Source organism: Microcebus murinus, chromosome 10, assembly GCF_040939455.1.
Source record: "Microcebus murinus isolate Inina chromosome 10, M.murinus_Inina_mat1.0, whole genome shotgun sequence".
Classification (NCBI taxonomy): domain Eukaryota; kingdom Metazoa; phylum Chordata; class Mammalia; order Primates; family Cheirogaleidae; genus Microcebus; species Microcebus murinus.
The window spans coordinates 594,395-608,548 of record NC_134113.1 but is presented as its reverse complement, the minus strand read 5'-3'; the positions used below and the strand labels follow the sequence as shown (position 1 = coordinate 608,548).

At 53.1% G+C, this 14,154-nt stretch overlaps 1 protein-coding gene across 1 annotated transcript in view; it reads left to right on the top strand.

Moving 5' to 3' along the window:
- MOV10L1 (Mov10 like RNA helicase 1) overlaps nt 1–14,154 on the top strand; it is a 65,956-nt gene that overhangs the window by 47,550 nt on the left and 4,252 nt on the right. Inside the window, exons 20-23 of the mRNA XM_076006900.1 lie at nt 1,343–1,442; nt 2,390–2,554; nt 4,436–4,609; nt 10,233–10,382. Coding sequence (XP_075863015.1) covers nt 1,343–1,442; nt 2,390–2,554; nt 4,436–4,609; nt 10,233–10,382 — 589 coding nt within the window. The remainder of the gene's footprint in view (nt 1–1,342; nt 1,443–2,389; nt 2,555–4,435; nt 4,610–10,232; nt 10,383–14,154) is intronic.

Sequence of the window (14,154 nt, the reverse complement as noted above, 5' to 3'; positions counted from 1 at the left end):
GCCTCAGATGGAGAAACTCCCAGCAAGAACACACTCGGCCACCTCTGTCTCAGGGCCAAAGCTCGTGGGCGGAGAGGGCTCTGCGCAGGGCGGGGTGGCAGGTGTCCTCTGTGGACGCTGCTCCCAGGGGCGGATGTCCAGGCAGGAGGGGCAGGGCCAGCCAGGGTGACTGCTGCCGGAGAAGTCACGTGCAGGAGCTGAGGGGTAGACACAGGTGCTGCAGGCTGGAGTGGCCTTTGGGGCCAGCTGGGAGCTCTAGAGCAGGAGCGATGCTGTAGGGTAGCAGTGACTTTAAATAACTGCAGTTAATACAGAATTCAGAATTTAAATGTGTACGTTCTAGGAAAGATACATAAAGTTAATTTCTTTCGACAGAAGTTGGAACATGAGGTAGGAACGGCTGATTTTCCTCATCTTTCTCAAAAGAGGGAGTTAATGGGTATCACGTGTGAAATTGTTATCTTGACACTTACAAATTCAGGCTGCACTAAAGATGCAAACTCACTAGAGAGGAGGCAGGAACATGTCTGCCCACTGGGTCCCGTCTTATCTGGGGACACCAGGCGCAAAGGCAGCAGCATTTGCGCAGCATCTGGGGTTGGGGGGAGACTCGGGCTTAGCAGCCAGGTGGGCCCCGCGTGTGTTCTCTACTCTGAATCTGCTTCCCTGGGCACTCAGGTGCTTCCTCAGTGGTGCTGCCTCACACAACTTTGCTAAGGTCTGGGGAGAGGGCCGGCCCAGTGTGGTCTCCTGGGCCCCTGGGGCCTCAGCCTGCTGGTGCGGAGGGCGGGGCAGTGGCCGGCTGAGAGCAGCATGTGAGGCAGAGTCGGGGAAGGGGCCTGAGGGCCCTATCTGTGACCACTGACTGGCCAGTGCACTCTGTGCTCCCATCGGCCACATCCACATGACACAGGGGAAATGGAGGCACAGAGAAGTGGAGCAGCCTGCCCAGGGTCACACAGCGAGGAAGTGGTGAAGCCAAGACCCAAATCTGGGCATTTTGATTAATCTCTAGAAATCTGACATGGAGGGAAGAATGTGCCAGAAACCTGCCCTGAGAGCTGCCCAGGGAGGTGCTCTGTGCTCTGCTCATACCTGCCCCTCACCCCTCTTTTTCCAAATCTTGTTAAGCAAACACACGTTGCTTACAAAGCACCAGTCACTGGTGTGGGCAGCTCATGTCGCCCAACGGGCCTGTGGCACCTGAGGCCTGGTGACACCCTGACCCCCTGGCAGCCCCACCGTGACCTGATAGTGCCCGGCTCGGCCTTGCTAGGGCGTGCCACAGGCCCGTCGCTGGAAAGTCAGCAGAGATCACCACTGGGGACCTCTTTGGCTCTAGAGTCGGACACTTTACCCACGTGTTTGTGGACGAGGCCGGGCAGGCGAGCGAACCAGAGTGCCTCATTCCTCTGGGGCTGATCTCAGACATCAGCGGCCAGGTGAGGCCTGTCGGCTGTTTGCTGTGTGTGCTGTTCTCTTTTACCTGTGTTCCCGCAGGGATGGGGTGCCATGGGCCTGTTAGGGACAGTCACAAGTCGCGGCCTTACAGGAGTCAGGCAAAAGTGCCAAAGACCCTCCCCACACGCAGGAGCTGGAGGCCGTGGCTCTGTTATTCAGTCACATACTTTATTCCTTTTGTACTAGAAGGAGAAGGACAGCTTTGTCTGGTCTCATTCACTTGTAAAACAGAAGTTATAAGAGCCCTTCTAGGTATTGGGGACTCACCAACTCTGCTTTCATGAAGTTGGGGTCACTTCTCCTTCCCTGCTCCCACCTGCTTCCTCCTGGGGCACCTCACATAACAAACTCCCCAGTCCCTCACTGCGCACTCAGCTACCAGGGGGCACCACTCCTCCTGAGCCCCCGTCCTCAGAAGCCACCTGGGGGCCTAGCACCCCTGTGAAGCCAAGCTCAAGGGCAGGGAGAGGCTGTGGGTGGAACAAGGGTCTGTCCAGCTGAGATAGGTGGGCAGCATGCAGAAACTGAGCCCCAGGGTGAAAGGCTAGGAGGTCTGCTGGGTCCGGGCATACAGAAACTTCCAGAAGACAGGCTGAATCCTGGACTCTTACCGCTTTGGGAGATAAGGAGAGAAGCCCAGGCTGCAGGTGTGGGGCAGACACCGTTGATGCGGTAGGAGCTGCTCTGAGAGGGAGCTCCTGTCTCAAGCCCGTTTGTTTTTTCCTGCATTTCTGCTGCCCCTGTCTGGGCTGTTGTCATCTTGCACGAGCAGTTCTGACTGTGTCCTCCCTGCTCTCCCAGCCTCTTCCTCAGTGCCCTACAGCCAGAGCGGCCATCGGCAGGCCCGGCTGTACAGCACCCCACTGCTCCCCACTGTGCGTGTGGCCCGTCTCCCTCAAGAGCTGAGCCACCCTTCTGTGTGCCGCAGATTGTGCTTGCCGGAGACCCTATGCAGCTCGGCCCGGTCATCAAGTCCAGACTGGCGATGGCCTACGGGCTGAACGTGTCCATGCTGGAGAGGCTGATGGCTCGACCAGTGTATCTCAGGGACGAAAATGCTTTTGGTGCTTGTGGCGCGTACAACCCCCTGTTGGTGAGTTCACAGGCCCGTTACTGTGTTCAGTAAAACCTGCAGGGAGAGGTGCTCACCTCCCTCTGTCTACCTGATCCCTGCCCTGGGTGGAGAGTGCGGGTGAGGGGTCTTCCCACCCCCAGCAGAAAGGCTGCTTCCCCCAGCTTCCTCCCTGGGAAGGGGCTCCCTGGGAAACCTGGCAACAGGAACACCAAAAAATGTGTAAAAAGAGTCGCTCCTCCCTCCCTCCTGGACGGGTTTCAGGTACTTCTCACCCACCCTCCCATCCCAGGAGCTGAGAAATGTGCTTCCTTGGGGTCCCCTGTGGGGTCCAGGAATCGCAGGTGGTCTGGCTGCTGCCTGACGCTCTATAGGCCCGGAGACGGCAAGAGAAGCTGACTGTGTGTTGTTCTGTTAACCTGGGAAAACGGGAAGTAACTTCTGTGACTGCCCAGAGGGAGAGTGCTCAGCACAGCACAGGGCTGTGTGTTAGCCCACTGTGGACTTTGGAGTCAGCGTCTTGGGGAGCCCCCAGCACACTGCGCTCGGGCCCGTGGGGTCCTGCACTGGACCTTGAGCCCAGTGGCCATGTCCTCCAAACCCCTGCGATGCACACGAAGGAGGCATTTCATCCGCCTTGCACTGGGATGGCACTGACCAGGAAGTAAGGTGTAATGACCATGTGCAGATTTTCATGGAGGAGGATTGGAACCTGTTCTCATTTGCCAGCAGTGGGGCTGAGGGCCTCCAGGCTGATGAAGGCCTCGTGTGGGACCAACCACCCCCAAGGAGAGACAGTGGCTGGGCCCAGGGGCATCCAAGATCTCTGCTGTCGCAGGAGGTGCATTTCACACTCCAGACACCCCTGTGCCCCTGAGACCTGGCCACCGCTTCTCTGAGGGGAGGTGCCACCCTAGGGACACGGGAGAAGCTGACGTGCCACCCCAGCCACTGCAGAAAGCCAGTGCGCTGCCACCTCCACCCACACTCAGACCTTCAGGGCACACACTCAGCGTGCAGCCACAGTGCAGGCAGACCCCTGACCCCCAGGAGACGAAGGCTTTGCCCTGCTTTGTGACCTCGCCTGTCACCCTTCTCCCAGACTGGCTAAAGCCACAGGGACCCTGGACGGCACACAGGCATCCTTTCCCATTCCCACTGCCGGCCCTCCCCCAGCTAACGCAGAGCTGCTGTGACACCAGATCACGTCCTGGAGTCTGAGTGGCACTTTGGAGTGGCACTTTGGACGCGTTCTAATCACTGAGTTAGTGTTTGCTCCCCAAGTCAGAAGTTGGAGCCGATCAGCATTCTCACGCTGGGACCAAGGGAAGAACCTCTGCGCCAAGTGCACGTCCCAGACCAGTTGAGGGCAAACTGCAAAGCTGTTGCACATACTGGTAACATCCATTAGTGTGGTCACAGGCCTGCTCAGGGCCAGCGGAGCCCTCGGGGTCACTGGGTCCTCAGGCCCGGGAGCTGTTCGTTCCCTGCAGCTGAGCTGAGACGAGGCTCACGGGGCTTTTTTTAAAGGCCAGGGGAGCAAAGCAGCAGGTCCAGAGCAAAGCTCGCAGAGTGCAAGGGGGATCTGCCTGCCTCCGGCCTGCCAGGTTCCGGGTGCCCATGGAGAGACTCCTCGGCTACGCCCAGACACAAGAGAAGAGAGAGAGGTGATCTCTCTGTTCCTGATGTTCACATTTTCTACTAAAATGGACCTTTGGTTCAACAGTCCCCTGAGGGGCCTGGTCTGGTGGCAGGTGGCACTTGCGGGCTCAGCGGGCACGGGGAGGCTGCCCTTGGGTGGAGATCGGGTGGGTCTCACATCTGCCACAGAGACCTCTCTCCCTCGAAAGAAGCAGTCTGTGTGCTGATTTGCTTGCGACCTTTGCCTGTCCCCTCCTGCAGGTCACGAAGCTCGTGAAGAACTACAGATCCCACGCTGCTCTACTGGCGCTGCCCTCGCGCCTGTTCTATCACAGGGAGCTCGAAGTGTGTGCGGACCCAGAAGTGGTGACCTCTCTGCTGGGCTGGGAGAAGTTACCTAAGAAAGGCTTCCCTCTCATCTTCCACGGCGTGAGAGTGAGTTGTGTTCTGAACTGTTAAGTGACGGGCGGTGTGAGCCACGTGGGGATCGTGCGGTGGGAGGGCGTTCTTCTCAGGCGAGCGCCTCGTGCCCACATGTGCGAGTCTTGCCTGTTGGAGTCAGTGGCCAGGTAGGTGTTCCCCAAGTGCCTGCGGGGGCAGATCCACAGGTGGCTAGAGAGTAGAGCACAGTCTGTGGGCTTATGCCGCTTGAGCCTGGGTGCCAACACCTCCTGCCAGGTGAGTCACACACACAGAAGGCCCAGGAGTGGTGGGTGCCCAGCACGGAGCAGACGTCGCAGGCGCTGCTCCTCAATGCTCACGTTAGATGAGCCCTGCGTGGCGGGAGGAGAGAACCCGGCCAGCAGAGCCCCTGCAGGTGTTGGGGGCTCGGGGTCAGCGAGGAGGCAGGACCCAGGGAGCTGGGCAGCAGGATGCCCACCGACCACAGACAGCACCACCGCCCACTGCTGGGCCATCTCCCTGAGGACAGAGTGTCCGAGTGGCCAGCAGGACAGGCAGGCAGCACAGGCCTCACCAAGTTCAAGACTAGCCTGGGCAACATAGCAACACCTGTCTCCAAAAATTTTTAAATTAGCTGGGCACGGTGAGGTGTACTTGTCCCAGCTATTTTTTTTTTTTTTTTGCACAGAAAAAAATATATTTAATATAAGTTTTACATGATAGGAGAGCATTCAAAAGAAAACAAAAACCCAAAGAAACAGACTGTTTCTTATGGTAGGTTTGAAGAGTGGACAAATATGAAGAAATATGAAAGGACAAAGAGAATGAGCTAAGTGTAGCAACCTGGGGGAAATGTAGCAAGGCCTGTTTGTCCAAATTCCTCTGTGTCCCTTTTTGAAGCTAAGGATGTTCCAGTTTTCTGGGTACAGAGAGGGCACCGATTACATGTGGATCTCATGACCTGCCTTGGGAAATGTCCCAGCTTTTTTAGAGGCTGAGGCAGGAGGATCGCTTGAGCCCAAGAGTTGGAGGTTGCAGTGAGCTGTGATCACACCACTGCTCTCCAGCCTGGCGACAGAGTGAGACCCTGTTTCTTTAAAAAAAAGAAAGAAACGGCCGGGCTCTGTGGCTCACGCCTATAATCCTAGCTCTTGGGAGGCCGAGGCGGGCGGATTGCTCAAGGTCAGGAGTTCAAAACCAGCCTGAGCAAGAGCGAGACCCCGTCTCTACTATAAATAGAAAGAAACTAATTGGCCAACTGATATATATATATATATATATAAATTAGCCGGGCATGGTGGCACATGCCTGTAGTCCCAGCTACCCGGGAGGCTGAGGCAGGAGGATCACTCGAGCCCAGGAGTTTGAGGTTGCTGTGAGCTAGGCTGACGCCACGGCACTCACTCTAGCCTGGGCAACAAAGCGAGACTCTGTCTCAAAAAAAAAAAAAAAAAAAAAGAAAGAAAGAAAGAAAGAAATCATAGTAAAGGGAATCCCTCTTAATGAGAAATGGTCCTAATGAGACAAACCAGATCATCTGGAAAAAACTGCGGACCTTGACTTGAGTGTGTGAGGCACGCCTGGTGTGTCCGTGAGTGGGGAGAGCAGTGTTTACGGATGTCGTAAACGCTCTGCGTTGATCCACATCTTCCGTGCCATCTAAGTAGGAATCACAGTAGGCTTGTTCATGTGAAAATTATTATGATTGGAGTTGTAACTGCAAAAAGTTTTAGAAAAGGAGTTACCTAGTCCACAGGGTAACAAAACATACTACAAAGTTATAGTAAATAAAAGTGTACAGTATAAAAACAGCAAGTTGTTGACCAAAAAAAAAAAACACCATAAGTTGGTGGAACAAGACATCCAGGAACATTTACTGACTTAGTGTTTTCCAAGTGCTTCCTTATGTGCGAGGCTGCGGGCTGGGCCCTGAAGATGAAGTGGGCTCCAGGGCGGCGGGTCCCATGGCTTCCTCAGGCTCGGCTTCAGAGAGCATGGCCCTGCTGTTTGGGCAGAAAGGGCCTCACCCCCACCCAGCCTGGTGCCCGCTCTGCCCCCGACATTCGCCCTCCACCCCTCGGTCTGCTCCAGCACCCCTCCCCGAGCTGTGCCCGCTCCCCACTTCACGGGCAGCAATGCCTGGGGGACTCTGGAGGGACCTGCGCACTCACAGCTCTGCCCACCTGTGCTTCACGCTCCCGCCAGGACACCTAGGCTGGGCCACCCAGGCAGCTATGGCCTTGCCACCGTGAGGAGGGCACTGCAGACAGGCACCTTGGTTTCAGGCTGCTTTTAAGCTGAACAGGCAGGACAGCCCTGGCAGAGCTGTGCGGTGCTGCCTGGTCCTTGCGGGAAAGACGCGCCGGCCTCTGGCTCCCCTGTGTTTCCTGCCTTCTGCTTCATCGTTTTCAGCTTTGTCTTTCACTCCTCGTCCTGACTCACCTCCTAACTCACCTTGCTGGTGTCTCTGCACTCACCTGCTGTGTTAGACTCCTGCAGCCGAGCAGTCAGCCCACGTCCTCACTCCGCCGTGCGCTGCACACACCTTGGGTGCTCCCCAGACAGCAGGGCTTTCTCTTGATTCTCTGTTTTGATTCAAGAGTGACAGAGAAGTTTTTTCCTTAATTTTCAAGTAGCAAAGAAATTTTTGGTCACCTCTTTTTCTGTTCCTAATTTTTATTAGGTTCTGGTCAAGGATTTTGGCCTGTAAACTCAAGTTACTGCTTTTAAAAATTTGTGGCCAATTAGGTATCAGTTTGGTAGGTGCTGAGGGCACACCGAGACGGGGATGTGAAGTGTCCTTCATGTGGACACCAAGCTCAACTCCCCGCATCCTGACCTGTAATCCATCTGTGAGGTGCACCCTCGTGGGCGAAGACCGTGGCATCTCACATTGTGCTTTTCCTCAAATGCTCTTAGCGTTCCTAACCTTTCTCGCTTTACATATTTAACTGCTGTGTGTTTCATTTATACAACTGATTGTTAATTTTTTTTTTTTTTGAGACAGCCTCACTCTGTTGCCAGGGCTAGAGTGTCGTGATGTCAGCCTAGTGTGAGCCACCATGCCCAGCCAACTGCTTGTTTCATCTTCCTCACTAATGTCCTCTGTACTTCGTGTTTTCAGCCTTAAATTCCGTCTTCTGACATGAATATTGCCACTACTTTCTTCACACCTGGTGTTTCCTCACCCTCTATCTTCATTCTCTGTCCTTTCGTCTTAGTTGTAGTTCTTAGAAGCAGGATCCAATCTGAGAGTTGCTACTTTTAACACATTGACTGCCACGCTAGAAAAAATTTTTTTCCTTAGGGCCGCAGTGTTTAATTACAAAAATAGAATAAAAACTTCAAAAACAAAGTGATTCTTTCTAATTTAATTAAAAATTTGTTATTTTTTATTGTTTTCTATGCATGTGTTGTATGCAGTTGTCAATATTAACTGTAATAATAGGAACATCAAGGTTTTCACAAACCAACTGTAGGGTCTTGCCAGGGGTCCACCCATCATGCAACACGTATGCTACAGCGTGGTACCTGAGTTGCCTGTGCACCACACAACTCTCAAGGTAAAGAGACCTCTGAATTATGTACACTTCACGAGGCCCTGGGGTCAAAGTAGCATGAGTTAAGTACAACTCAGATAGTAGTTAATGTGTTGATGAGATACATCAGCCCGTTCTAGTTACTCAACTTTATTCCTTCATCTTTGCCATGATACCAACTGTTTCTTCTTATTTTTCCTAATTGATTGGTTGCATGTCATTGAATTTTTTCTCGTCAATTTAGAAGTTCTGCTGTAAGTTTCCATCTCATTAAGCTCTTTTTAAAGCACTTCATTTATTGTAAATCTAAAGGGATAAATTATGTATGCCTTAACAACAAAAACATTCTGAAAATTAGTAAATTCTTACCGCTTTATCTGGTGTTTACTTTTTTAAAATTGTGGTAAAGCCACAAATAACATAAAACTGATATTAACCATTTTTAAGTGAAAAATGTTAAGTATATTCACATTGTTTTACAGTCAATCTCCAGAACGTTTTTTATCTTGCAAAATTGAAACGTTGTACCCCTAATACAATAACTTCCCTCCCCTAGCCCTTGGCAGCCACCATTCTACTTTCTGTCTCTAAGAATCTGATAGCTCTAGGGATCTCACAGTATTTGTCACACAGTATTTGTCCTTTGTGTCTGCCTTATACACAGTCCTCAAAGTTCATCTGTGTTATAGGATGTATCTGAATTTCCGTCCTTTTAAAAGCTGAATAATAATTCCATTGTATGGGCCAGGCACAATGGCTCACACCTATAATCCCAGCACTTTCAGAGGCTAAGGTGGGAGGATCACTTGAGGCCAGGAGTTTAAGACCAACCTGGGCAACATAGTGAGACCCTGTCTCTACAAAAAATGTTTTAAAAATATTAACCGGGCGTGGTGGTGCACGACAGTAGCCCCAGCTACTCCGGAGGCTATGGAAGAAGGATCGCCTGAGCCCAGGAGTTGTTTTTTTGTCAATGAATTTTAAGAGTTCCTTATGTATTTTGGATATTAACTCCTTATATACGATTCACAAATGGTTCCTCCCATTTCGTAGGTTATCTTTTTGTTCTGTTGATTGTATCCTTTGCATGGAAATTTTTAATTTTGCTGTAGTTTTTTTTTTTTTTGCTGTTGCCTGTGGCTTTGGTTCATATCTAAGAAATCATTGCCATATCCAGTGTTGGGGAGCTTTCCCCATGTGTTTTCCTCTAAGAGTTTCGTAGGTGTAGGTCTCACGTTTAGGTCTCTGGTCCATTTTGAATTAATTTTTGTATGTGGTATAAGGTGTGTGTTCATTTTCATTCTTTTACGCTCAGATATCCAGTTTTCCCAACACCATTAGTTGAAAAACATCTTTTCCCATTGACTGGTCCTGGAACCCGTGTCAGAAATCATTTGACCACATACAAGAGAGTTTACTTCTGGGCTCTTGCTGTGTTCTGCTGGCCTGCTTGTCTGTCTTTGGCAGTGCATCCCACTGATCTTTAAGGAAGAGCGTTTTCAAGATGAGCAGGACCCTCTGCTCCCAAATAGGGACGCTACAAGACGGTAAAAGTTGCTTCAGGTGTAGCCGAGGGTGAGCCTGGAAGGCGAGAGTCAGGGTGAGTGGGGAGCACCTGGCCTTCGATGGCCTCAGTGCAGCTGCCATGGACTGACCGTGGCTGGCGGCCTCCACGTCAGGCTGTGCCATCTGCTCTCGCCCAGGCTCCCTGGGCTCTGACGTGCTGGCACTCCTTCCCTGGCCTGGCACGCTGTGATCCGGCCGCGTCAGGCCCTCCAGCTCACACCTGCCCTTTGCCAGGCCGTCCCTGCACACCCTTCGCACAGCACTAGCCTGGCCTCCACAAAGGAGCTTCCCTGGGTCCTCCCTGTGTGTCAGTCCCTGCGTGACGGGTCCCTGTAGCCAGTCCTTCTCCTCGGTAGCCTCTGACACAGTTGCGAGTGACTTTCCAGCTCTGTGCCGATGCGCTGACGTCTGCCCTGCTGGGACATAAACTGCACTGGAGCAAGGCTCTCCGCCGTGTCCTCCTGTGTTCCCAGCACCTACTTCAGCAACTCGGCTGCAGCCCTCGGCAGACATTCCTAGCGCAGTGATGTTTTCTCTCCTGATTCCCTCAGGGCAGCGAGGCTCGAGAGGGGAGAAGCCCATCGTGGTTCAACCCCGCGGAGGCCGTCCAGGCCATGCGCTACTGCTGCCTGCTGGCGCGGAGCGTCTCCAGCCAGGTGCCTGCCCGCGACATCGGTGTCATCACGCCCTACCGAAAGCAGGTACCCCCATTCAGACAGCCGTGCTCTGTGAGGTCCCTGCGGCCCTCCGCAGTTCCTGGAGTCCGTGAGAAGCAGGGACGGGCTCGCTGTGGAGAGCAACAGGGTTTGAAGAAGCAGGACCACACAAAAGATGCTCCGGATGAGAGATTGGCAAACTGCAGCCCACTGGCCAGTTCCAGCCAGAGGCCTGCTTTCCTACATCCCAGAGCCTAGAATGGCTTTTGTTTCTAAGCGGTTACATTTTAGAAGTCTATATAAGAATTATGTAATGTCCTTGATACTTGGCCTTTAAGAAAAGGTGTGCCAACCCCGGCTCTAAACCAGTCTCTCAGTGGGGGCGCTGTCGCTATTTTTGAATGGCACAGTTCTCGTTCTGTGTGATTCTGCCATGTAACTCTAGGGCGTTGGTATCCCCGGCCCCCAGGTGCTGGTCCCAGTGACAGTCACGTTTGCCGGACAAGCAGGAATGACACACACACACTCAGAGTTTCCCTGGAGCTGTGCTGGGTGTAGGTGCCTCCTGTGCCAGACAGACAGACTCCAGTCCCGGAGCACTCGCCCCAGGGTGCATGCAGCACCAGCAAAGCAGAAGGGAAGGCTGAGCCCACAGGCAGTCAGGGTAACGGAGCCGTTGCTTTGCAGCGCCCTGCGCAGAGCCTTCAAACACACACTGTTCTTTTCTTCTGAACTTGGGACCTCATGACGTGAGCACTTGGTTCTCCCAGTGGGAAAGAGGTGCTTACAGAGGCCTAAGGAGGTGAGTAGCTTGCTGAGTGTCACGTAGCTGTCATGATTGGATTTGACCCAAATTCAAACCCAGAGCCCCATCTCTGGACTGAGAGGTTGTGGGCGGTTTGCTGCACAGCCCGTCCTGACCTACGGTGCAGAGAGCACCTTGCCCAGCACCACCATGGTGTCCAGGCGTGTCCCGCACACCGCTGGGCTTCTCAGTGCAGGTGTGCTTACGGTCCTGATTACTGCTCAGTCCTTCATGTCGTGTCTCCCAACTAAGTCGCCAATCCACTGCTCTTGATTCTGTTGATGCTTATTTTTTTTTTTTTTGAGGTGGTAAATATTGTAAGAAATCCTCTCAGATGGAAATGAGTGAAGAAAATTAATTGTTGGCCTATGAAATCAAAAAAGTTACAGTTGTGTTATTTCAGACTGAAGGCCTTCCTTGGATATTTCTCCTAAATCCACTAGTTAGTCTGGGTTTAATGTAGGGATGTCTTCCTTTGACCTTTTTGAAGAGTAGTTTTGCTGGCTGTAGGATTCTTGGCTGGCATTTATTTTGTTGTTCTTCCAGCATTTGCGAGCATATCACCACCCTGCCTCCTGGGCGCTAAGATTCAGATGAGAAAGAGCCCTTCTCCCTGTGGGACAAGCTGCGTTTCTCTTGCTGCTTTCAACGCTGGTCTTTGGGCTTCAGCAGTTTTCTGTGACGCATCTGGCTGTAGATCTGTTTGTATTTATCGTACTTGGATTTTGTTGAGCTTCTTGAATCTGTAGATTAATGTTTTCATCAAATGTAGGGAGTTTCTGGCCATATTTCTTCACATTTTTTCTTGGGGTGCAGCAGCTGACCTTCCCAGACTGTCCTTTATGTGTCGGATTGCTGGGTAGCTAGAAACCGTCCCACGGCTGTCTGTTCATTTCTCTCCAATCTTCTGTTTTCAAAGGTTTCCTATTTTCCCTGCCATTTTGCATCTGCTGTGAAGCCCTTCTCGTGAACTTTGGTTGTTAGACTTTTTACCTGTTGCACTTTTCTTCAGTTTTTTAATACTGTTTCCTTTAGCTCTTTGGACATACTTGTAATAGCTGCTTCTTGAAGCCTTTGCTAAGCCCGCCATGTGGAGGTGCCCACAGTCTCGGCGATGCTTTTCTCCTCGAGTGTGGGTCTCACTGTCCTGTGTCTTTGCATGTCCTCTAGGAATTTTAGAAAGTACATCCTAACAAATGTGGATTATAGGTCCCCGCTTGGAGAATGTGCTGTTGCTGTTTTGTTTGTGTTTGTCTCTTTGCTTAGTAGCTACCTGAGCTGAATCTGCATCCTCCCCATAGTAGGTGACAGCTAATGTCCCTGGTGAGTGTTTAATTATTACTTGTAAGCCTGGCTTCCCAGGGCCCACCATGTCTGCCCAGCTTCCTGGCTGACCAGCCGTGAGGCGGCGGCATGCTCCACACCTGAGCTGCAAGGCTGCTGCCGCCTGCCTGTGGGCGAGCACAGAGCTCAGGCTGTTTGCATCTCCCCGGCTGCTCCTTTGCGCAGACCCTTCCTGTCTGCTGGACCTGCCCAGCCCAGCTGTGGCTCAGCTGTCGGCTCCCAGAGGACAGCCTTACCCGCCACCTGGGGGAGGAGCCCCCAGACCGTTGTCACCCAGAGGTCAGTGTTTCAAGCATAAACACTTCGTAGAGTGTGCATGTCTTCGGTTGGTTTCCTGAGCAGGCAGTTGCTTATGGGGGAGCGGATCTCCTGTCTCCTCCCTCAGCTGTCACCAACTTGCCAGGGTCTGTTCTAACCTGGGTCTCTTCAGTTGTACCTGCCCGAGTCCATCGGAACCCAGCTCCCGCAAACTTGGGCAGGCTCAGACACCTCGAGGACCCATGCCACCCCCTGCCTTGCTGGGGGGCTTCCACTCTGCACAGTTGCATCTGCCCCTCCCTAGACTCCGAGACTCCTCTCAGCCGTCTCCTCACGGCCTGCGCTGCCTCCCGAGCCAGGTGAAGCTTCCCAGGCTTTCCGCGCTCACCCTCACCATTCACAGTGACCTTGGCCCAGTGGGTCTCTCCACGAATCTGTGATTCTTCTCAAGGACTGGCTGGGACTCTGTGCAGTGCACAGCACAGAAGCCAGCGCCCAGTAGGCCTGCGAGTTCCTTAAATGGGCAAGCCACTCCTCTGCTCAGACAGGCTGAGCAGTCAGCAGGTGGTGAAGTCAGTTCTTCAGTGGGCCAGAGGGAGCCACCAGCCCGCAGCAGGGGGTGGCCTGTGCACAGGGAGCCCTTCCCGCACCCATCTCGCGCCATTCTCCTCTCGTCTCCTGCAGGCCCCACTGGCTGCTGCGCACCTGAGTCCTGGTGCTTGACAGGGGGCAAAGGCCCTCCTAGCTCTCTGGTGTGTGACTTGCAGGAAGGCACCTGAGGTCCGCGGAGTGGGGTGTGGAGCCATGTGTCCCACGTCTGTTCGCTCATCGCAGCATCACCCACTGTCTGCTGCCTGCACAGCCCAGGACGAGCTGGGTGGGCACCGCCTTGGTCCCTGGCCTGGGAAGGGGCACCGAAGCCCCAGCTCCACAGTCTGACCACGTCCACCTGGTTCACCACGCCCCACCTCCCCCTCTGCCCCAGGTCCCTTCCCCACGAGCCCTCCTCAGGCACACATGCAGGTGGGTGCCCTTGTCACAAGGGACGCACACAGCCAGGGTCCCTACCCCACGGCGGGCATCCCATGAGACAGGAGAGGGGTGTGTTGGGAGATGTCCCCTGAGATGATCGGTGACTTAAGAGCCTTCCCTGTGTTTCTTGGCTGTTTCTCACCGTCTCACTTCTGGCCCCACTTCACATGGTTCTTTCTGAGTGTGTCCTTCCTCAGCGCTCTGCAGCTGTCAGACACCGTCACAGCTGCGTTCTTCACTGTTTCTCTCGTTAAGTAGACGTTTGTAACTTTAATGTGGCCAAATGTATAAATAGTTTCCTGTATGAGTTGTGCTCCTTGTTTTTATCTAAGAAATCCTTCCCTGCCTCAAGGTTGTAAAGTGTTTTCCCTCCTCCCT